We start from the raw sequence: 25,724 nt of genomic DNA on the forward strand, positions 1-25,724 counted from the left end.
ATATACGCTAAATTATTTGAACAAATGAAATATATTTCAGACGCCTGAGTAACACTATATTTCTATATCCTATCAACAAAATAGCTAAAAAAAAAATTAAAATAACAACAATAAAAAATGACTTTTCACTAAATAATAATAATACATACACATTTTCTCAAAATTTTTTTTTTTAATTGACTAATTTTCTTTTAAAAATGATAAATCAATATGTCACCAAAAACAAAAAGCAGACTTATTTGACAACTTTCCCTTAATTTTCTCGAGTTCCTATTACCCAAAGCCAAGCCACCAGAAAAAGAAAGATGCGAGTTGTTATGAAGAGACTTTCCCGAGCTCTCTGGGATTTGAAGAGAACTTCTTCCACAAAGATTTCAAGACCTCTTTCCACTTACATTCAGTCCAAATCGTCGTATCGCGAATCTCGGGATTTTCTATTTGCTTCGCCTTGGTCCGCCACTCAACTCCGCGGTGCCAAATCTCGCGGTGCAGATGTAAGTTATCCTCTCCACGACTTTGATTTTAATGTTTTAGCGATTGGTAATTAACAGTAACGAATGTTCATAGTGGCATAAATTTCCAATTTTCCTCACGAATATATAATTCCGGTGCTGCTTTTATGAATTAGTTAGTTCATCCAGGCCAATCCTAAAGTAGGAATTCAAATCACCAATCTCAACCAGATTAAGATTGATTTATTAATTAATAACCAATTTGGCCATTATTTACATTTTTCTGGAATAATTTTTTCAATTTATTCTAAAATTGGTGTTTGCCTATAAAAATTTCAAATCCTACTTGAAGTTTTCTTTTTCCAACCTGGAAAAGAACTTATAACCTATTTTCAAACTCATATTTACTTTTGAAATTGTATTTAAGAACGTCCAAGCATGAACATGGTTTCAAATATTCTATGCAAAAAGTATAACCAAACACAATTCTATGAATTCTAGAAAAAAGTGAAAAGTATTTGGAATCTATGTCCAAATGCCTAATAATTTATTCTGCTGTGTTCTTAAGCTTGAATGAAGCTAATATACGAGCTGGCTAACATAAAAGTTTATGTAGGTTCTGCTTTTTTCATTATTAAATGCTCACAATCATATTATTTTGGTGTAGTTGAAGCCAGGAAATGTGATTGAAAAAAAAGGTTAGCTTGCCCACATTTCTGATCTATGGCTTTGTATATGTCTATGTACACATAGACTAATAATGATGTATTGTTCTTTTGACTATTGATTTCACCAGGAAGGATTTATCAGGTTAGTTTATGCATATTACTATCTTTTTTCTCTCCTTCCTTTTATGCAATTTTTGCTTTCTTGTAGTGAAGTAAAAGACAATTATTTTCATGAAATTAATTAATCATTAGGTGGTAAAGGCACAACACACAACCCAAGGAAGAGGAGGAGCTATTATACAGGTTGTTATTCCATCTTATGCAAATTATGTCACTCTTCTTATTGTTGCCATTCTGTCTATAAGTTAATAGCTTCATTTCTTATACTATTTTGTGAAATACAAGAACTTGAAATTATGCCCTATGGTCACTAATCTTATGCGATTATGTGCAGTATATAATCACTTATTACTTTTGTAAAAGTATAGGATCTTAATCAAATAATGACATAAGTTTAGTTACTCATTTACATAAGTTTGGAAATAGTATCAAATGAGCTTTTTTTTTTTTTGTTTTTTTTTTGAAACTGTAACATTGTATTTCACATAGTACTTAGGTAGTACTGAAAAACCATACTTACAAAAGCAGAAAGTAAGTATAATCTATCCAAAAAATTGAACCAAATCTAAATGTATCCTAAAACATCTATGATTGAATCAGTTTCATTGGAGTAGACATTTGTACACCAAAAGCAGAACAACACAATACACTTAAGCTTAACTTCCTGCAGGTTGTTGTTCCTATTTTCAAAACGTCTCTCGTTTTTCTCCCTCCATATAGTCCACCAACTACTAGCAGGGATCATCCACCATCTTTCTTTGTTTGTAGCCCCAACTCCAGCCATCTCCCAACCTAATAGAGTCTCATCAATCTTGCTAGGCATACACCAAGATATGCCTCGGAGATTAAGGAAAATCTGCCACAGTCGCCCAATAAAAGTTGCAATGTAAGAAGAGATGTCTCACTGTCTCATCTCATTAGCCTTCCCACACAAGGAACATCTATTGCATAGAGAGATTCCTCTCTTGGCCACATTATCCAATGTCAAGACTGTCTCCTTGGCTGTAGCCATGTAAAGAATGCCACTTTGTGTGGTACTTTGATCCTCCAGATTTGCTTCCAAGGCCATTTGAAGTCTTGAATGCCACCAATACTTATCTGTTTGTATCCTTTCTTTCACCTTGTAACTACCTTTGTGTGCCCCTGCCACCATAAAATCCTCGCCTGTTTGTATACCTTGAAAACTCTCCAAAACCTTAAGCAATTCAAGTATTCTGGGAATTTTCAGTCATTCAGATTTCTTTTGCAAATCAGATCCGAGCCTTGTTGTGTCCACATTTCAGGGACAATCTTGTGTTGGTGTTGAGCCAGTGTAAAGATGTCAAGGAAACGATCTTTGAGGCTCGTACCACCCGACCATTTATCAAACCAGAAACTGGTTTTTCTACCATTTTGTACCTTTACAGTTGACTGATTATTGAGAAAGGGCCAAAATATTCGGATGGATTTCCAAAGGCTAATCCCATAGGGGGTATTTACCTCTTTGGTTACCCATTTATTTAGCTCCTCATACTTGTGGTTGATCACCCTATACCATAGTGCTTGGTCCTCCTGATGGTACCTCCATAACCATTTCACCTTAAGAGCTTTGCTTTGGTTTTTGAGATTCTTGATCCTAATCCACCTTGCATCTTACTTATGATGATGTTCTTCCACTTGAGTAAGTGAAAGCCTTTTCTTTCCTTATTTCCTTGCCACAAGAAATTTCTTCTAATTTTGTCCAACCTCTGAACTACTGATCTGGGGAATATGGAAGATAGATAGCATATATGTAGGTAGAGCATCCAGAACAGAGTTTATCAGTGTTAATCTACCTCCCAAGGAGAGGTATTGTGATCTCCATCTGGCTAGTTTCTTTTCACATATCTCCACTATAGGGTTCCAAATGTCTATGGCTCCAGACTTTGCCCCCAAAGGCATGCCCAAGTATACTGATGGCAGAGTACCTATCACTCCTCCCAAGGTTTGTGAGAGGTGTTCCATATACGGAACCACATTAATTGGATACAAATGGCTTTTGTTCCAGTTTATATGTAGTCCAAATATGGCTTCAAAGTAGACTAGTAGAAGTCTCAAAATCGCAATTGCTCCTCCTCAGCCCCACACAATATCAGTGTATCATCAACATACTGTAGGTGTGTGATCTCCATGCTATTCCCGACAACCTTACTGACTTCAAATCCCTGTATTCTTCCAGTTGTCTTGGCTATCTTCAACATATTGTTAAGCCCCTCCATAGCTATGATGAACAAGAAGGGTGATAAGGGATCCCCTTGCCTGACTCCTCTGTGTGCGTTGAAAAAGCCTTCAAAAGACCATTGATGAGTACTAAAAACTTAACAGTTGTAATACAAAACTTGATCCGACCGATCCATCTGCTACCAAATCCCATTTGTCTCAGCATACTTAGAGTGAAATCCCAATTCACATGGTCATATGTTTTCTCAATATCAAGTTTGCATAGTATACCAGGTTTCTTCTAGGACACTCTAGAATCAATTGCTTTTTTAGCAATGAAAACTGCATCCATGATCTGTCTGCCACTGATAAAAGCCATCTGTTGTTTGTCTACCAACTTATCCACAACTCTCTTCAACCTTTCTGTCAAAACCTTGGACATTAGCTTATAGAAGCTTCCAATTAAGCTGATGGGTCTGAAGTCCTTGAGTTCCTTCACTCTTATCTTCTTAGGAATCAGTGCTATGTAGGTTGTATTATAGCTCTTTTCAAACATCCCAGTTGAGTGAAAATTGTGGAAAGCCCCCATAATGTCATGCTTAATGATCTCCCAAGTGTATCCGTCAGGACCAGGGTCTTTGTCTATAGCACACTTTTTTAAACACTCAAGTACTTCTTGTTCCTCAAAATCTGCCCCGCAATGCTTCAGTTTCACCCTCTGTAATGGTATGATGGTTGCTGATATTTCCAGAGGTTCTATATACAATTTTTTGTACAAAGAAATAATTTCTTCTTTAGTTCTGTCTGGCTCTGTTATAGTCTCTCCCTTAACTTCCAGTTGATCAATATTGTTGCATCTCTTGTGGGCATTAGCTGCCTGGTGGAAAAACTTTGTATTCCTATCCCCTTCCTTGAGCCACAAAGCCCTTGATCTCTGTCTCCAGGCCACTTCCTCATTCTTCAAATACCCCTCGTACTCCATGAAAAGTGTGGCTTTTTTTTCTATCTCCTGCTCAGTTAACACTCTGTTGCTCTGATGTGATTCTAACTCAGCCATCTGATTGAGAAGGTTGTTCTTTTGCAATTTCAGATTACCTTGTTCATTTCTGCTCCATTCTTTCAATTTCTCTTTGAGGGCTTTGAGTTTGCATGCTAAGATGTAATCTGGCTTCCCTTTGAATTCAAAATCATTCCACCAAACCTTGATTCTATCAACAAATCCTTCTTGGGTCAGCCACCAATTTTCGAACTTAAAATAGGATTTAGATTGTTCCCAGTGTCCACATAGTAACGCTATAGGAACATGATCAGAAGTCACTCTTTGCATAGTAGTTTGCTTTATGTTGGTGAAAAGATTATTCCATTCAGTTGAAACCATAATCCTGTCTATCCTGGATGCTGTGATATGGTTATCACCCTTGTACCAATTATACCTTCCGCCACTTAATTGCAGATCAATGAGGTCCACGTCTTCAATGCATTCTGAGAACTGTGTCATTGCTGAGTTTAACCTGTTGCATTCCTTTTTTTGAGAAGGAAATCTACAGACATTAAAGTCACCACAAACAGCCCATGGACCATCCATCAAGCCTCTTACATCAGCCAGTTCTTCCCATATAACCCTCCTCTCCACTTTACTATTCGGAGCATACACTCCGGTTATATGACATTCAAAATTGCTTGTCTGAGCTTTGATTTTACAAGAGAGAGTACAAGCTCCAACTTGAATAATTTCCCCTTCCCACATTCTGGAATCCCATAACAATAGGATTCCTCCTCTAGTTCCACTGGCCTCTAAACAAGCATATTTAATCCATCTCCCTGCCCAAATTTGTTTAACTAAGTCCTGTACATCGCCCTCTAATTTAGTTTCCTGGAGGCAGACAATGTCTCCTTTCCAGTCCTGCAACATGTTTATTACCACCCTTCTTTTTCCCTGTTCATTAGCCCCCTAACATTCCAAGAGATTAGTTTTATCTTCATGGAGTAGTATGTGATTTCCCTTCCCCTTCTCTCTATCACCATTGCTTTTGAATTTGACATCAAAAGTTATCAAATTTTTTAACTCTTGTGCTCCCTTATGCTTTGCTCTTTTAACTTCTACTGTTTGCTCCATTCTTCTGGCACGTCTGCTTGCATCAACCTGCTTAAGCAACTCAAGTGCTTCCTCTTCAAGCCCCTGAAAATCTACTCCAAACATCTTGTGAAGTTTAAGAAGATTTTGTTGTACCCATGTTGCTGCCCTCCGTTCTGAATCAGTTAGTACTTGGGTACGTAGTGGTTCAATCTCCTGTACATCCCAAATTTCTCCAGAATTAAACATCTCCAGATTTTTTTGTTGTGGCTCGTTTTCGTTTGCAATGGTTTCCCCCAATATGATGCATGTGCTTACTTCGTTAATGGGTAAACAGGAGATTCCTGCTTCTTTTCCTTCTTCGAATCCTTCTTCTCGTGACTGGGTCCCAAAAAATTCTGTAGAGAAATTTGGAGTTTTCCTTCCAGTTCCATCACGACTGGAGTAATTTTCCAGAGATTCATCTATTACCACCTCTTGAAAGTCAGAATTGGGCTGTTGGCTTAAGTTATTAAAAATAATTGTCGCCTGATCCGGCCCAGTTGACCTACTGTCCAAATCTTTATTTTTAAAGATCTGCACATGCCTAGCACGTGCTACTTTAGGTTTTTTAAAAATTTGGACAGCCGCCTCCACGTGATTTCCCACTGCTGCATCAACATCAACAACCTGTATTTCTGCTTTCTCGGATATAGATGGTTGGAGATCTATTATCCGCTGTATCTTCAGTTGATCTTCTCCGGTGGTTGTTTTATTGCTTTCCGATGGTAACTCAAATAGGGTTTTCCTCTCTGCCCAGATTGGGATTATGAATATGGCTCCATCTCTGGAAATAGAGACTTCACTTGGAATGCTCCGACCATCACCTTGTATTTCGATCCTTGCCCATTTGAGATGGTTTCTCAGTTCTGTCTCCTCCTCCGTCATCAACCATCCACCGCAGAGCTCGCCGATCTCCTTGAAGGTCTCGTCCGTCCATAAATGCATAGGCGAACCCATAACCCTAATCCAAGTGGATTTGGGTTTGTATGTAGTTGGTTCACAACTACAGATGGATTCCACCACTCTAATTTTATTTTGTTCCTCTTCCACATCCATTCTCCCTGAAGGATTTGTTCCGCCATATATCTGTTGGGGAACTCGAAGAGAAAGTGTCTACCCATTATCTCATATATATCGACTCCAAAAGCCTTCTTCCACACTGTTGTAGACCATTGTCTAACATCAGATAAGGTAGGCCTTTCTGCATTTTTTTTGTCAAAGAATCCGACAATGCACCTTCCCAGCAGACCTTGTTCTCTGCTTTTGACAATTGCCTCGGATTCAGTCTTTTTGTCCTTAGCTGTGGGTGCCTCATATTTGCTACTCTGCCATTTACTGCCCTCAACCACCTTTGCAAAAGGGACATTTATGTCACATTTTTGGGACTTGATCTTCAACTCCTTCTGTGGTATGCATTTAATAAAGCTTTGTATCTTAAATGCCACACTCCACCCAACATTAATGTCTAATTCAGGTACTATGATAGCTGATCTGTCTTCTCCCTTTAGTGACAGAATGCTCATGTACCTCCCATGAGCATTATATTTCCTAGTACCAAAAAATTCTGCTGCCTGGTCCTTGTATCGCCATCTTCTCACTAAATTTTTCTGGTCGGATGAGGCTTCCCTGAGAATGAAGCATATCCATTCCATCACCTTCGCACTAAGTGTAATCCTACTCATCTTCTTTCTGCTTCTTTCAACCCAGTCATACCAGAAAACATGATTGGAAGTCCATCTGGTAATGTCGTAAGATTTGAATCCTTGATTGAAGTATAGTCTATTATCCCCCATGGTATAGAAGGATATAAGAGGAAAGTAAAGAGATTTTGAGGTACCACAGAAGGTGGTAACTCAGTTGATGTGAAGGAAAGGTGGTAGTTCCCGGCAAGACTACCGGAAAGAGAGTGTTTTTCCCTCCTAGGAAGTAGGAGAGAGAGGGTTTTTGTGAACTGTGCCTGGGAGCTTAATTTCTTGGATAGTGTCAAATTACTGCAATATCAAATGAGCATTTGGCACCCTTTATAATTTTAGCTTCTTCCTATTGTAAAGTACATACCTTCACTCATATTTACCTTTCACCACTCTGACTTGGTTTCCTTTGCTTCCATTTGATGCATCCATCTGGACAACATTGATTGCAGCGAGTGATCTCTAGCCAAGCTCGAACCACAAGTTGATATGTATATTCGACATTTTTGTATAGGTTAGAACTTAGAACCAAACGTAGATGCTAACCTGGATTCATTTGTTGTTTCTAGTTTCCTGCTAAGCACATAGCATTTGAACGCGTCTTTAGGCCGGCAGGGTATGGAAGATTTTCTAGAAGGGCACTTTTTTTCCTTATTTCCTAGAGTTGTCCAATTTTGTGCTGTTCAGTGGTCACTTGGTTATGCAGTTTGAAGGCTATCTGTGTTACCTTCTTTGAAATTAAGGTTCATGGCACATACAGTTTTTTGTTTCCGATCTTAAGCCAATAGTTACTTTCCTTGAACTGTAGATAAGAATTTATCATGGATCAATGTTTGAAGCTGTCCTACCTTATCTTTATCGTGGCAGAACTTGTGATTCGGGTTTCTCATAATATCTTTTATGTTCTATTTTTTGGGGGACTCCACTAGTCCAAAAAATGCAAACTACAAGTGATTGTGGATCAAACTTGTCCAGTCACGCATGTCGATAATTTTGAATTTGATGTTGTAAATCCCCTAGTCAGCAGCATACCATTTGTAAATCCCAAAAAGCTCACCATCTAATCCAACTCTATTGGATGTGGCTTCCAGTATTCAGCGTTACTGGTCTTCAGGATGGCGAATTTGCCTTTTTGCTTGAGAATAATAACAGAAGTTTTAGCATATCTATTATGCAATCAAAAAACGAATCCATAGAACATGAAGTATCACTATTTCACTGACATTAATCTTAGAATCAGTGGTTAACAAGTAACAACAGCCAGAAGCTTAGTATCTTTACCTTATAAAAACAACAGCCAGTAGCTTAGTATCATTATCTTATAAAAGAACAGCCGGAAACTCAGTATGCTCACCTTATTTGGGAAAATACAGACAGAACCCTAGTCGCTTCCTATGATTTATAGTCAACCTCAAATGTAAGTGATGAGTACTCTTGTTTGATAACAATACTTTGGTTTTGAATGTTGAAGTCATCAAAATCTTGATACAACTGTGGGTTTATAGAATTATGACTCAGTTGGGATTTAATTTCTTGTTCTTTGTCGTTCTGAAACTTTATCTAAGTTGCTTACTTATGATTCTCAACTTCCTAACATTTGCTAATCATTCAAGACAATAACTATTGTTATAATGTTAATATCTTTTTTTGTTCTCTCTTTTCTTTGAAAAGAATGTGTAAATCATCTTATTATTTCCTTAACTTTATCTTTTGCCAATCATATTAGGTGGAACTTCGTGATGTTGATAGTGGAAGCAAGTCCAATGAAAGATTTCGTACGGATGAAACTGTTGAAAGTATGCATTCCACATCTCTAGTCGCAATCCATCATATTTGTTGTGTAACTCATTTCATGCAAAATATCACACATCTTTTTTTCAAGGACTATGTGTCATGTTATTGAAGGCTTTTGCATTTCATTCTGTGAACTTAAGCTCAATGAAGGAAATAATTTGATCAACTCATGGGTTAAAGCTCGCAATGTCTTTTGGGCTATAGAATTGGAGGCTTACCATGGTGTATGTTATTTGCGGACGATATAATATTGATTGACGAGGCATTTGGTGGAGTTGATGATAGATCAGAGGTTTGACGACATACCCTAGAGTCTGAAGGCTTCAAGCCGAGCAAGACTAAAACATACTAATAAAGTGCAAGTTTAGTGACATGTGATAGGCGGTGGATAGGGAAGTGAGGATTGGTACACAAGTCATCCCAAGAGCATAATAGCCTTTTTAACCAAGTGTTTGGGAGGCTAAAAGCGTTTTTCTTTCAAAAAGTACTTATTTTAAGAAAAGTGTGGTGTTTTCCAAACTTTGGGGAGAAAATAAGTGCTTTTGGGAAGTAGCATAAACTTTTTTTCAGAAGCTATAAAGGTATCTTTTCTCCGAAAGTACTTTTTTTAAAAATACTTTTGAGAAAATACACTTAGAAGCACTATTTAAAAGCTTGGTCAAACATTAATTGTTGCTCAGAAGTGCTTTTGTAAATTAATTAGCCAAACACAAATTACTTCTCACCCAAATTATTTTTTTGAGAAACACTTCTCAAAATAAGTTGATTTTAGAAGCTTGACCAAAGAGTATATGATTCAAATATTACGGGTATATAATCTGAGGAATAGGGAGATCGAAGGAGATGTTGCAGTTCATGTTGAAGCAAGGTGGATGAAATGGAGACTCACATCCGTTTTCCTATGTGATAAGAATGTGTCACTGAGCCTTAATGTTAAGCTCTATAAAATGATTGTTAGTTCAACTATGTTGTATAGGATGGAGTGTTGGCCAGTCAAGAACACTCTCGTTTAGAAGGTGTGAGAGGTTGACAGAGATTAGCCTGAGATATTCCGAGGAAGTATTGGAGAGAGGTGAGTAAACATGATAGAACATAACTTCAACTTACCGACGGCATGACCTTAGATAGGAGAACATGGAGGTCGAGGATTATTGTAGACAATTAGTAGGTAGTTGAGCAATTTCTCTTTTTCAGTGGTAGAACAGGTGCCTAGTCTGGAGCAACTATTTGCTCCCTTACTATTATTATTATTATTATGCTAGCATTAGTTTATTCATCAAGTTAATTACTTTGGTTGTTCCTGTTTCTTTGGGTATCAATACTATTTCTAATGTCAATACTTTTCTTTCTTTAGTATGTCGTCGTAGCTTTTTACTCGATACATTTTTTGTGAACTTGTTCTAAAACACGATTTTTCTTAAGTCGTTGGTCTATCGAAAACAACCTGTCTACCCACAATGATAGCGGTAAGGTTGCATACACCCCTCTCCCCAACCCACTTGTGAGAGTACACTGGCATGTGATTGTTTTTGTAGAATTGGAGGGTTACACACATCTTCATCCCTTGAGAGGTACGCACTAAAAGTTAAGTGTTTTTGCAGTATATTAAGAGGCTGTTTGGATTGACTTATTTTAAGTGTTTTTCTACAAAATGAGTAGTCTTTAAACACCTTTGTTTGGGTAAAATAAAAAGGTGTTGTTAAGCACTTGTTATAAGCGAAAAAACTATAAGCGCATCCAAACAGGCTCTAATTTGACAGTTATGTTTGACAACTTGTCTTTAGCAGATTATAAATGAGGTGAACACGAATATGTCATATCATCCATTCAACTTTTTTTTACATTTAAAACATTTTCTCCAAAGTTTCATTATAGGACATTATAAGAGCACATACATATTGGTTTTGAATGTAGGATAATAGGATTCATGTGGCGTGTACTAGCTGGTTTCTTTGCGTCAAGAAGTTAAAGTCACTTAAAGGCTGGGACCAATTTTGTGAACTAGAAAAACTTCCTTGTGAAATCATTCATTGAAGATGACAACTTGAGTTGCATGAGGCCACTTCTGTAATTGGGTTATATAGTCATCTAAACTCCATCCAAGTCTTTGTTGTGGATGAGTGGTCCGTTTCTCTTGGCCTTATTGGTGTTGGATGTGCAGGAGTATTTGTTGCAGAAAAGAGTTTCACGTATCTTTATACAGATGAGGAAACTGGAAACATTGTGCTAATGGAGTAAGTATAAGTGTGCACGTCCCCGATTTTGAATGATTTCTGTACATAGACATGTTCAGACACATGCATATCAGTAAAGCTATATCTCGGTCCATTCTTCATATTTTTCAATCCTATGCAGGCCTGAGACCTATGAGCAACTAGATGTGCCAAAACACTTGTTTGGTGAATGTTATGTCTACCTTCAAGGTATTCTTATGTATATCATCTACTTTATGATTTTTATTTACTTAATATGCACATTATATTGATATGTTTTAATATTATTTTATGCAGTTACTTATGTGTGTATCCAAAACTTGTAAGATCCTTTTAACAATTAAATCTTCTCATGGAAAAATGTCAATCAAGTCTTTCTATTATTTAGTTAAAGATAGAAGTCATGAAAGCCTTTTAAAATATGGTACTCTATCTAGAGAAGTATAATTTTGCTAAGGAGGATGGGGATTTAGCTTTTAGAATTTCAAATAGGGAAGGCACATGTCACCTACATGAAATGCTTATCCGTTGTTCTACTTTTCCACTACGAAAATGTTACAATAGAGAAAATTCATATAGATTGTGTGTGATTTTGTGCATAAAAACATCATATTCATTGGGAATTGGAATTATTCGATTTCAAGTAGGTATAATCAATCTTGTACATATATAATGTGTCAATTGATTTTATGAAAGCCCTTTTTATGATAAAGTAAATAGTTTACTATGAGAAGGAGGAATGAGGGTGAATGATCTGAAAGGGCATAAGAAAAGCCTGTTCTTCTCTTTGATAAGGTAAGGTAAAAGGGCATCATAAGAAAAGACTGTGCAAATGGTTATGGAGATGTGATCAGTTTCATGGAGTTTAATGGACAGAAGTACTAATGGAGAGATGTTGCTCTTAAAGAATGAATGGTGCATCTTTTATATAAACATGAACTATGGGTGTGTGTATGGCATCACACTAGAAGTTTGTGGGAGGAATTAGCAGAAAGAAAACAAGCTAAACTAGGGTTTGACATGATGGCTGGAATGCCTATCAAGAACATGTTCCCAGTACCTTATAGCATAAATCTAAAAACCATGGATCAGTTTGTTGGTTGACACTCTCCTTCTTTATACTCTTAGGAGGTGAGAATCTCCTGTTCCCTTCTCCTTCCTTTATTCTTCCATGAATTGTTCATGAAGAGCCAATTCCGCCTCCGCCCGAGGAGGGAAATTTCAATCGATAGGCGGTAACTTCAGAGAACTGGGATGTGGAAGTAAAAATCCTAAACACGAAACCCTACCCTTCTTTGCAATCTCATTATCGAAGGATCAAATCGAAAGTCGGTTAATAAGGCATATAGATCGAGACTTGTAGCTTGATTCTTTACTCATCCCATACTAGAAAGAATTGCAGGAAGCATTCGATAACACTTCTTCCTATTTCTTTCTTGATGATATCTAACGATCAAGACAGTTTTCTTGGAACTCTCTCATTTCATAGAAGTCATAGGAGGAGCTGTAACAATCAGATGGCTGGACAGCCAATTCTAGACAGAGTTGCAGGACCACTACATACATCTTTACTTTAGAAACTTGATGTTCTTCAAAGGAAGGTGGGGTGGAAAATCAGGATAATTACTAAAACGTGGAGATTGTACAAATGAACACCCCTAATTCTCTAAAGTGGAAGCATTATAAAGTCGAGCTTTTACTGGTAGCTTTTATAATAATTTTTATTTCCACTGAGAACGTTAACTCCCTATTGGCCTCGAAGGGAGATTTGAAGAAGCAACGACATATTAAGGTTTCTCGTTTTTGCTAGATTGTCTTATGGAATTTTTAGTCTTCGAAGACAACTACAGTTGAGTGAAATGCTACTGTCATGTGTGTAATTGAATCTGAGGATGTCAACCACCTACTTGTCCACTTAGTTGCGAAGACTCTCCACTTATGATGCCGCACCCGTTTCAGATTGTTCAATAATTCACCACTTTTGGCGAACCCGACACGCACCCGTTGGCATTTTTGAAGAGTCCGAGCAACATAGCTCATCCATTCAAACCCTTCCACTAGGCCGAGACAACAAGTCACACCGACTCATGGATCGTGTTGGTTTCAATCAAATGTTGGTACGACTAGATTTTCTTTAAAGTTATGCTGGGTGAAGCTCGTACTCGGTTGAGCTGGCTTGACTCAACTCGGTTGACTAGTTTTAGTCATGTAATGTTGGATCTCATCCATTAAGCTTATTTTATAGATCATTTGTCCAAGCTTTCGAAATTTGTTTATTTTGAGATGTGCTCTTTTGTCAGAAGGGCTTTACGAAAAAGTAATTGTGTTTAGCTAATCAATTTCAAAAGCATTTTTGTCAACATGAAGTCAACAATTTATGCTTTGTTTACGGTTCCAAAAACGCTTCTAGGGAAAATTAACTTTTTTCAACTTCTTTTACTATTGAAAAACACTTTTTTTCTTAAAAGCTTAGCCAAACATCAGCTAAAAAATGCTTATTTTTTTCCTAAAGCTAGCCAAACATCTTATCTTCCTAAAAGAAACTTTTTTTAAGAAAACATAAGCACTTATAATTTCCCACAAGCTTTAACCAAACAAGCTATAAGTTCTAATATGTCAATTCAATTATTATTATTTATCATACTCCCTCCATTTCAGTTTGTTTGTCTTGCTAGTTTATACTTCGTATGAAGTTTAATTAACTAAAAAAAGACTTGTATCTTATGGTTTTTAACTAAAGATGTATATAATGTACCAATACGTGCTTTAGTCTTGTAGTCTAAAACATGACATGCAGAAAGTTAGAATGAAAGAGGTGCTAAAAAGGGATAGATACATTCTTTTTTAAACGAACTAAAAAAGAAAGTAAGACAAATAAACTGAAACGGAGTTAAAAAAATTAATTTTGTACGTCACTACTTTAATTAATCTGATATAATTGGAGTTTTTATACAAATTGTATAGGTTCGCAGAAGTAAGAGAGAGAAAGGCTCGCGATTTGGATCTAGTAAAGTGCATCAAAGATGAGGAAGGCTAGGTGTTGGGGAAAATAGATGCACTCTCAAAGACTTTGGGACATTAGGTATCATAGGTGTTTTAAGGTTGAGGAGGTTAGACGTGCAATTAGTAAGATGAGCAGGGAAGAGCAATCGGATACGGTGAGATTACGGTGAAATTTTGGTAGAGCACATACAAGGCATGTATGGAGTGGTTGACTATGTTTTTGATGTTATTTTTAACACGACAAAAATGTTTGACGAATGACGGTGGAGTACAATGATTCTATTGTACAAGAACAAGGGTGATATCCAAAGTTGAACTCCTTTTGTTTCAAAAAGAATGACATTCTTTTCTTTTTTTAGTGACATTTTAATTTCAACTTTCCACGTGGCATGTTTAAGGCCACAAGATTAAAGGCTATTTTGTACATTTGACATAACTTTCATTTAAAACCACAAGATTTAGAGTCTTCTTTATTTTCTTATACTGCGTGTCAAGTCAAACTAGGTCATTTTTTTTAAACGGAGGAGTAATAATTAAGGGGTATCAAATTGCTAAACCACATTATGAAGGTTTGGGGGAAAATGGTGCAAATAAGGGTGAGGATACGGGTGTCCATTTTGAAGAATCAATTTGGATTCATATTAGGGAGTTTGAAGCCATCCACCTTATGGGGAGGAAGACTGGTGGAGAAATATATGAAAGGAAATGGGACCTACATATGATGTTCATTTGACCTTGAAAAGGCTTATGAGTTATGACAGTCCATAGGAATGTTCTCGGGAGGTAGTTAGAGGCTAGGGGTGTCTAGATGGTGTAAATTAGGGTGATAAAGGTCCTGTATGATGGAGCAAAGACTCGAATTAGAATGGCGGGAGAAAAGTCATAGAACTTTCCAATTGAGATGGGCTACTATATCGTGGATCAATTCTTAGCCCTTCCTTCTTTGCCTTGGTGATGAATGATTTGACATGGTCTATTAAGTAGGAGGTTCCATGGTGTATGTTATTTGCGATGTCATAGTTTTTGTGAGAAATATATTGGAAGAATATTATTGAATTGTGTATGTTAATTGTTACATTGAGACCCTATTTATAGACACTACATTAGAACCCTTTTTCGAGTAGGATTCTTATTCCTATTCCTATTTTAAGAAGGAAATACTTATAAATACTTATTTCTATTCTAACACTCCCCCTCAAGCTGGTGCATACAAATCATATATACCTAGCTTGTTATAGATGTAATTAATACGAGGACATGTGAGAGACTTGGTGAACATATATGCAAGCTGATCATTTGACTTCACAAATTTTGTAACAATATCTCTCGAGAATATCTTTTCTCTGACAAAGTGACAGTCAATCTCAATGTGCTTTGTCCTTTCATGAAACACTGGATTTGATGCGATATGAAGAGCAGCTTGATTATTCACACACAAGTTCCATCTGATCAATTTTGCCAAATTTTAGTTCTCCCAGCAACTGTTTGAGCCAAACTAGCTCACAAGTTGCTGTCGCCATTGTTCGATATGCACTAGATCGAGCAACCACATTCTGTTTCTTACTCTTCCACGACACCAAATTACCTCCAAATAAAACACAATATCCGAATGTCGAAGATTTGTTAGAGGGTGATCCTGCCCAATCAGCATCTGTATATCCAATGATATGTTCATGGCCTTGATCCTCAAAGAGTAGTCCTTTACCGGGAGCTGACTTTATATATCACAGAATACGAACAACTGCTTCCCAATGATTATCACAAGGGGAAGTCATAAACTGACTTACAACACTCAGGGGAAAAGAGATGTCATTCTAGTCAGTGTGAGATAATTCAACTTTCCAACAAGCCGTCTATACCTTTCAGGATTACTAAGTGGCTCCCCCTGCCCCGGAAGAATGTTAAGAAGTTTATCATTCGGATCCATAGGAGTGTCAATAGGTCTACATCCCATTATTCCTGTCTCCTCAAGAATGTCTAAGGCATACTTGCGTTGAGAAATAACAATACCTGATTTAGACTGAGCAACTTCAATACTTAAAAAATACTTCAATCTGCCAAGGTCTTTAGTCTGAAAGTGCTTAAAGAGATGTTGCTTTAAATCGATGATACCATCTTGATCATTACCAGAGATGACAATATCATCAACGTAAACAACCAAATAGATACATCGACTTGGTGCAGAATGTCGATAAAACACAGAGTGATCAGCTTTCCTACGAGTCATGCCAAACTCCTGAGTTACTATGCTGAACTTCCCAAATCAAACTCGAGGAGACTGTTTCAGACCATAGAGTCACCTACGCAATCGACATACAAGGCTACTAGACTCCCCCTGAGCAACAAAACCAGGTGGTTGCTCTATACAGACTTCTTCCTCAAGATCACCATGGAGAAAAACATTCTTAATGTCCAACTGATAAAGAGGCCAATGACGAACGACAGCCATAGACAAAAAAAGATGAACAGATGCTATTTTAGCCATATGAGCAAAAGTGTCACTATACTCTAGCCCAAATATCTGAGTATACCCTTTGGCAACAAGGCGAGCCTTAAGTCGATCAACCTGACCGTTAGGACCAATTGTGACTGCATAAACCCAACGACAACCAATAGTAGATTTACCTGCAGGAGGGAGACAAGCTCCCAAGTACCACTCTTATGTAAAGCAAACATCTCATCAACCATAGTCTGCCTCCATCCAGAATGAGAAAGTGCTTCACCTGTAGTCTTAGGAATGGAAATAGAGGACAAAGATGACACAACGGCATAATGGGGTGATGATAGACGATGATAACTTAAGAAGGTATAATTTGGGTTATATTTCGACTGGATCGCATACCTTTTTGAAGTGCAAGCGGTGGGCTAGGTGCAGGCAAGTCCGCAGTAGGAGCAGGGTCTGGCGCATGACATGAATCATCTGGAACTAGGGTTGGACGTGGACGACGATGATAAGTTAGTATTGGTGGCACAACAACTGGAGATGTACAAGTACATGTAGATTCCTCAAAGGTTGGCACAGGTAAAACTTGAGGTATGGGTAAACCATAGATACATCAGGATGATTAGAAGATGTATAGTAAGGCTTTAGACTAAAAAAATGTAACATCAGCGGACATAAGGTATCGATGAAGATCATGTGAATAACATCGATACCCTTTTTGGACTCGAGAGTAACCAAGAAAGACATTTGAGGGCACGAGGAGCTAATTTATCTTTTCTTGGGGCTAAGTTTTGAACAAAGCATGTGCTCCCAAAGACATGAGGGGGGGATAGGTTAGAGATGTGACTGAGGAAACAATATGGAATGTGGAATCTGATTCTGAATAAAAGAAGAAGGCATTCTATTTATCAAATCACAAGACGTAAGAACTGCATCTCCCCAAAAACGCAGCGGAACATTGGATTCGAGGAGAAGAGTACGAGCGGTCTCAATAAGATGCCCATTTTTTCTTTCAGCTACACCGTTTTTTTGAGGGGTGTATGGACAAGTAGTCTGTAGAATAATGCCTTGGTGAGTCATAAGCTCCCAAAATTGAGAGGATATGTATTCTAAGGCATTATCACTACGAAAAGTATGAATAGAAACCCCAAACTGATTTTGTATTTTAGCAAAGAAACTTTTGAAAATAGAAAATAACTCAGAACGATCTTTCATTGAAAAACCCAAGTACATCTTGAATAATCATCAATGAAACTAACAAAATAACGATATCCTAAGATGGAACTGACTCTACTAGGACCCCAAATATCAGAATGAACTAATGAAAATACTCTGAACGACCCTTAGTACTATGAGAAAACGTAGCAGGAGTGTGTTTCCAAGTTGACACGACTCACAATCTTATGTAGATAAACTAGACAAACTAGGCACAATCTTTTGCAGTTTGGATAGATTCGGATGTCCCAAATGTTTGTGAATTAGATCTGGGGGATCTGTAACGGAGCATGCTATTAAGGAGTTTGAAGAGGTAAGTTAGTAAAGGCCTTGTGATTCATGTCCTGTTCCAATCATTTGTCCCGTATTGCGGTCCTGCATGAGAAAAAAATCATTGAAAAAGGTTATGCTACAATGTAGGGCTTTCATCAAACGACTAACAGATCCTAGATTAAAAGGAGACCAGGGACATAAAGAACAGAGTCTAAGGTGATATAAGATAGGGGTTTGGCTTTTCCAAACCCTTTTGGTTTTGTCTAATCGCATTGGCTAAAGTAATAGATGGAAGAGATTGCGAATAAACAGTATCGGATAAAAGCGATTTATTACCAGAGATATGATCGGAAACCCCAGAGTCCATGACCCATGTTCCTAGAGTACTACATTGCGACACACAAACAAAAGAATTACCCGCAACAGACACATCAGATTATGTAACCGAAACTACATGTGGAGACGTTTGCTTATTGCACGATACTGAAGAAACTTATCATATTCTGCCTGAGCAATACGAGCACTATTGGATGGTTGATTAGGTTGAGCACTATATGCTACTGTTGAAGATGTCTGTTTACTTGCGCGATTTCGAAGGAACTGATTATATTCGTTTAAAACAAAAGGATCATAACTGGGTGGTGGACCATGCAAAATATAACATATGTCACGAGTGTGTCCAGGTTTATGACAATGACTACACTTGGATCGAGGTTTCTCGAAACGCCCTCCCCCTCGATGATTCTCCATAGACTGGTATGTACGCTTTTCTGTGGTTTGAGATGCGAGAATAGAGGAGTCAACAATGGGAGATGAACTTCTTTGTGACTAGGAGGTGCAGCAAGACGAAGCAGACGAGAGAATAATTCATAATTGAGGGACTGGCTAGAATCTGGTTAGTTATGGTCAGTAGGAAGTCCAACAAGTGTAAGAACTAGAAACAATGTCTGCCTTTGCTCTTGTTGCTTTTCCACGTTTGTAGTGATAGGCATCAATGTTTCAAATTCCTCAATGACTGCCTGTACTTGTCCCAAGTAAGTAAACATATCGGATTCTTGTTTCTTTAAGTTGGTCATCCGAGATATCACATCATAGAATCGAGATACGTCATTAGTGTATAATGCACGTGCCTTTTCCCAAACTAAATAACATGTTTAGAATGGGAGAAACAAGGGCATCAACTTAGAATTAATAGAGCGCCAAAGGAGACTACATAATTGGGCATCCACTTCCTCCATTGTGCTTTGGCTTTTGCACCATCGTCACTAGACTTTGTCTTTTCATCTATGACACAAGCATTGTTTGTTAAGTGATCTTGAACACCTTGACCCTTGCACCACAACTAAAGAAGCCCAAGCTAAATGTTTGAACTTCCCATTAATGGTTCTGAAGTGATTGCCCCAAAAGACATTTATTTATTTATTTATTTTTATTTTTATTTTTTTTATTTTTATTTTTTGGCTTGAAAAGAGTAAGAAACTTGCTGGAAACTGCCCGAATCTACCTATAGTAGCCTAAAAGTTATGATCTCGCCGGAAATTTGCCGGGAACTGCCTGAAAATCACCGGAACCCTAACTCAGGTGATTGGATCTAGAGAAAATTGCCCAGGGTCTGGTTGAAAATATTGGGCGACCCAACAGAAGAAAATTGCTCAAAAAAATGATCACTCACGTGCCGGCTCCTGAGCAGCTCTCGCCGAAAAATTCCCACCTCCGATCGGAGCGTGGGGGCGCATGGGAGGGTATTTTTGGGTGGGTCTGGTTGGGTTTGGTCGCCTAAGCTTCCCGAGCCTCGTGACAGTGTTGTCTTTTGCACAACACCTTCAGAATGAAAGATGACACAAATTAGTCCCACCGTCTTCATCGAAATTTGACACCGGTGACTTGAAATTCTCACCAATGATCTGATACCATGTGAGAAATATATTGGAAGAATATTATTGAATTGTGTAAGTTAATTGTTACATTGAGACCCTATTTATAGAGACTACATTGGAACCCTTTTCCAACTAGGATTCTTATTCCTATTCCTGTTCTAAGAAGGAAATACTTATAAATACTTATTTCTATTCTAACAGTTTTTATTGATGAGTCATGGGATAGAGTTAATGTTAGGCTGGAGGTTTGGAGTCCAAAGGGTTCATGTTGAGCAGGACTAAAACAGAATTTTTGGAGTACAAATTTAGTGTTTCATTGGATGAAGCAGACACGAAAGTAAGCTTGTTGGTTGCAATATAAACTATTATCAAGAGAGATAGTTTTGAGTATCTCGGGTCCATACTCGAGGGTAGTGGAGACATCAATGATGATCTCACACATTGCATAGGGGCGACATGGATGAAATTGAGGCTTGCCTCTAGAATCTTTTGTGATAAAAAAGTACTGCTTAAACTTAAATTTAAATTCTGCAGAGTGGTGATTAGACTGTGCTTATTGTAGTGGAAGGAGTCTTGGCCAGTCAAGAACTCACATGAATAGAAGATGCATGTTGCAGAGGTAAGTATATTGAAATGGATGTGTGGGTATACTAGGAGCTGACAAGAATAGGAATGATGTTATCCTGGAGAAGGTGGAAGTGGTCTCTACGGAGGACAAGATGAGGGAAGTGAGACTGCGATGGTTTGGGGATTTGAAAAGGAGGTACTCTGACTCTTTTGATAGAAGTAGGTTGAAAAAGTATTAGGGAGAGGTGATTAGATAGGACATGACGCAACTTCATAGTACCGAGGACATGACGCTATATAGGAAGGAGTGGAGGTTCCGTATTAGGGTAGAAGATTTGTAGGGTAGAGTGTTGTCTTGTCGTGCGTAGGTCTAGGCTTGTTATTGCATGTCGTAGTACTAGCCATACACTTGTAGTTCTTTTCATATGTTGTTTATTGTATTTTGATTATCGCACTATTTTGTTGTTGTTATTGTTACTTTCTTGTAGACTTTACTCTTTTTTTATTGACAACTATGCTTTCGTCTTCTTTGCTTGAATTTGATGCACTTGAGCTAAGGGTCTTTTGGAAACAGCCTCTCTACCTCTACGAGGTAGTGGTAAGGTCTGCGTATACTTTATCCTCCCTATACCCTGAATTTCATTGGTTATGTTGTTGTTATAAAAGTTGTTACTTATGGGTGGAATGAGTTATATTAGCGTCTTAAATTTAAGATTCAAAACTTTTAGAGGAAATAAATATCGTACAAATATTTTGAGTTTATTGTTGCTTTAACTTTTATCTGTTTGAAATTTGTATTGTATCTTCAATATTAAGTTGGCAATTTTCATTTGATCTGGTAATGTATATAATTCAATCATATATAAATTCAGATACCCATTTAAACTAGTAATGCTTTAATGTTTCTTAATCAATCCACTTATTGTGAATTAAATAGTTTCTATTAGTGTAGCACTATGTGAAACTACACATTAAAGACCTGGCTCAAGCTCGGTGTGGCTCAAGCTCGATTGCACTTCGGCAAATCTCGGTTAAACTTGACTTGGCTCAACGCCCAGGCCTACCTGTCACATACAAAAAACCTGCTATTTAAGTGGAGGGTAACAGAGCAGGCTTATTCTCCAGAGTTTCGAACCGTGTGTGGTTGGTTCTCGGGGATTTATTGTTTATCAATATTATTAAAAGAAATCACCTATTCACACTTTGCGCCTTGGAATCACAGCTATGGAAGTTCTATATCAACGTTCTTAAGGTCAAATGGACATTGCCAAGATCAGTTGAGAAGGTGATGTCAGGCTGGTCCATCTCAGGGCTGTGCACAAGAAATGGAAGACTTGGGAGTTGGGACACGGTTCCTGCATTAACTTGTGGTTACTTTGAAAGTAGAGAGTTTAATGATCTTCGAAAGTAAACTAAACAATTTCGGATTGAAGTGCAGACGTCTCTTTTCGGCATTTTGGTGTGAAATGAGCAATGTCAATTATGTTTCCTCAGTCTTGAGTCTCCTAAAGTAAAACATTTAATATGGTATTGGTGCCTTTGAAGCAATTATTTTAGTAGCTTCCATGTTACAACACCCTGTGCACAAAGACATGAAAATTTCTTGACAAAAAACTTTCATCTTGAAATAGTACTATTTCTACTACTTCGATGAAAATGTTCAGGAAGGGACTGATTGGTTGTAGTGGTATTTCCAACATCATGTTAGGATGGGAAAAGATGTTAGGCGTGGCTAAGAGGGTAAGTTTTGTAGACCTACTCGGTATCTAATTTTCTGAAGATTGCACAACTTACCGGAGGTTTTGTCTCTGCATTTATGCTTATTTTAGCGGCAAGTAATTGTTGGATTCATCTTATAGAATGAGATATGAAGGAGTACTATTTAGCCTTTATCCTTGGGGATCATCCTATTTGACAGTATTCTTTTCAGCTCAAATCCTAATCAGGAGTGGTACCAGTAGGGAAAAAATTAAGTCATTAAATATTTAGTTTTCCCGTCTTATTGTAGTATGTCTATGCCTAGTTGTGATACCTCCTATTGATGTTCTATGGCAAATGTATCTTGTCTCTTTTTTTCTTCTGCCTTAACAATTTTTTGAAGGGTAGGGCATGCTATGTTCCTTTGTTTCCCTTTTACCTATAAACATATTTTCCATGAAGTTAGCTCGTTTTCTTCAACATTCTTGCTGCAATAACTAAATTAATTATCAATTTTTCTTTTTTATTGATCAACTTTTTTGTGACATAAAATGTCTGAATTGTGCTAAAATATAAAATCTTATATTCTTCATAGATGATATGAAAGTCAATGTACAACTTTATAATGAAAGAGCAACGTCTGCATCAATTCCTACACGAGTAACATGTACTGTTGCTGAATCCGAAATTCCCATGAGGGCATCAGCTACTCCACAGTATGTTCATTTCTCTTACTTGTGATTGTTATGTCATATATTAATAAAAAGACTCCTTTAATTTTGTCACATAAATTAATCCTGGAATTAACAGCTCTAAAGTTTGAGTTCTGATTGAAAAGTCACATATGTGCAGATAAAGTTTTAGCTGTTTCCATTTCTTGTCTGTGATAAATAGATCAAAACCTTTTTGGTTGACAGGTATAAGAAGGTTTTGTTGGATAATGGTCTTACTGTGCAGGTAAATTTAGCTTTAAGTTGCCAACACTTTAATGGATGCCATTGACTTTGTAGCTTTTTTTTTTTGGGGGGGGGGGGGGGATCTTCATAAGCTCCGTCGTCCCACTAGCTACTACAGGAGAAACAAAAATGAAAGAACACAAATATCAAATCTTTCTTAGTTTGGAGGTGTCATTCCTGTCTCTTCCACCTCCCTTACCTTTGAAAAATGTACTGCATAGTATTTGGATCTGACTGAATACTTTGGTTTCTACTGGATCAAGTATGTAGTGTCCATTATGACAAATCTCAATTATGTATATCGAGCAATATGTATTAATTGCAGTTGAAGTCGATGAGCAAGTCCTTCACTTTCTGCTTTACATCTTCCCCTTTTTTCTAGGTACCGAAACATATCGTAGAAGGAGACAAGATTATAGTTAACACCATTGACCACTCTTACATGAGCAGGTGAGTGCATGATTGTCTTGTAAAAATAAGGATTTAACTTATGCAATAGAGTCGATCCATTTAATCTTTATAAAATTCCACAGATAGTAATTATTTTCTTTCTTATGAAGGAAAGTCTTTTTCAAAGATTCTGTATAATTTTATCTATGAAATTGAGATTGTTACCTTTGAGAAAACTGTAATAGTAATAGAAATGCCTTGAAGGTGGGTTCAGAAGGGATAAAACTAAATCAACGGATCATCATCCAAATTTCAGTTTGTTCTTTGTCTATATCAGCATTTGTTACTTCCATCTCTGTCTATTGTGAATATGCTTTGCATACCATTTTACCAAGTTAGTGTTGACTCATCACCTCTTTTTTACATCTCTTTAATCCCAGAGCTTAACAGTGGCATTTTATTGGTTTCTTCATTGGACCGGCGAACTATTGACAAGTTTGAGTTACAGTAGGAGTTTATTAGAATCCAAATTATAGTAGAGATGTTTTTAGCAGAGTATTTACATGAGTTGAAAAAGCAGTGGTAAAGCTTTTCCTCAAGTCCTAGCTTATTGTGGGGGAAAGAGTATATTATTGGAATAAAGTGTAGTTGATGTTACTGGCTCCTGCTCTGTCTAAGCATATTTGGTCATATGGCTTTTTGGGGGACAATTTTTGTTGTAATAAACATCTATCACCAGAATATTTAGAGATGTTGTTGATAATATGTTTTTGGTGTTTTTATGTGGTCTGAAATGTTAAATTTACCAATGTAGATGAAATGCAATCATATATTTTTATTAAAGCTTAATTCTTCTTTAAAATAGGTGAACTTTCACTGCTGCTCTTCATTGCTGGACAATTAATTTTATTCATCCGAAAAAAATAAATTGAAATATGGTCTTGTCAATCCAATCAAAATCCAGTTGTTGTCTTCATTTACATAAAGTGTCTGATCTCTTCCACCCCATTTCTCCTTTGCGGCGCCTGCAATTCATCAGGTAACGAACCATTATGTATGATGAAAGAGATAAGAAATATGACATAGCAAATCATTTCCTTTTTTAGTTCTAAGACCACGTGCTTGATTCTTCAAAATGCAATGCAGCCATTATGAATGCAAAGAGTCTAGACATATTATATTTCTATATGTCAAAGGTGGTTTTTTTGCATGCAGCCATGTTTAAATCGCAAAGATTGATGGTCTAAAAGAAATGTTTTAAGTTGCTTGTATACATGCACCGATGAGTATAAAAACATAATTAGATCAAGGAGATGAGGCGGATGCCAAATTGAAGAGCCCCGAGCCTAAAGGGTAAAAAATATTGACAAAAATTTCAAAAGGGTAAATGAAAACTTTTAAACCAAAACGATAAAATCGCTGGTGATGTAGCGATTTAGGTGGTGCCGTTAAGGTAAATCGCTGCTTGTGATTTGTAAAATTTATTTTTAATTTTTTTTAACAAATCGTCGCTGCCAAGGCAGCGATTTGGTAAATGATTTTTTTAAAATTATCAATCGCTGCCTGTGCAGCGATTTTACTTAATTTTTTTAATTATTTTTTGAAGTAAATTGCTGCCTTGGCAGCGATTTTACTTTTTTTTTTAAAAAAAAATTTGAAGCAAAATCGCTGCCTTTTTTTTTTTAAAAAAAAATTAAGTAAAATCGCTGCTAAATTTACTTCAATATTAAAAAAAAAGAAGTATTTACAAATTTTACAAATATTTGTTAAAAAAAAAATTTAAAAAACATAAATTTTACAAATCGCTGCTACTGCAACGATTTTCCTTAACGCCACCCACCTAAATCGCTACATCACCAGTGATTTTACCGTTTTGATTTAAATTTTTTTCATATACCCTTTTAGAATTTTTTTTTTTCAATATTTTTTAACTATTAGGCTTGAGACTCCCAAATTGAAAGTGACATAGAAGAAAATAAGTAGAACATGTGGTGCTGATTAGCAGTCGTTACTGTGTCTGTTGTTGGAAACCAAATAAAAAAGATCTATAGTATAGGGGTCGTTTGGTAG

At 37.0% G+C, this 25,724-nt stretch overlaps 1 protein-coding gene across 3 annotated transcripts; it reads left to right on the top strand.

Moving 5' to 3' along the window:
• The first annotated feature begins 241 nt into the window (after nt 1-241).
• LOC107008307 (elongation factor P) lies at nt 242-24,467 on the top strand. Of its 3 annotated transcripts, XM_015207285.2 has the most exons (11): nt 244-494; nt 1,120-1,150; nt 1,249-1,262; nt 1,373-1,423; nt 8,952-9,021; nt 11,181-11,253; nt 11,375-11,442; nt 22,904-23,024; nt 23,226-23,265; nt 23,647-23,714; nt 24,095-24,467. In XM_015207285.2, the coding sequence occupies exons 1-11, from the start codon at nt 306-308 to the stop codon at nt 24,099-24,101; spliced, it is 732 nt and encodes a 243-aa protein (XP_015062771.1). In that variant the 5' UTR covers nt 244-305; the 3' UTR covers nt 24,102-24,467. The 3 variants fall into 3 exon arrangements, with proteins under 3 accessions (XP_015062773.1, XP_015062772.1, XP_015062771.1); XM_015207287.2 differs by lacking the exon at nt 23,226-23,265 and having other exon boundaries at nt 242-494; XM_015207286.2 differs by lacking the exon at nt 24,095-24,467 and having other exon boundaries at nt 243-494; nt 23,647-23,718.
• Nucleotides 24,468-25,724: the final 1,257 nt, after the last annotated feature.

The sequence above is a fragment of the Solanum pennellii genome, chromosome 1, assembly GCF_001406875.1.
Source record: "Solanum pennellii chromosome 1, SPENNV200".
NCBI lineage: Eukaryota > Viridiplantae > Streptophyta > Magnoliopsida > Solanales > Solanaceae > Solanum > Solanum pennellii.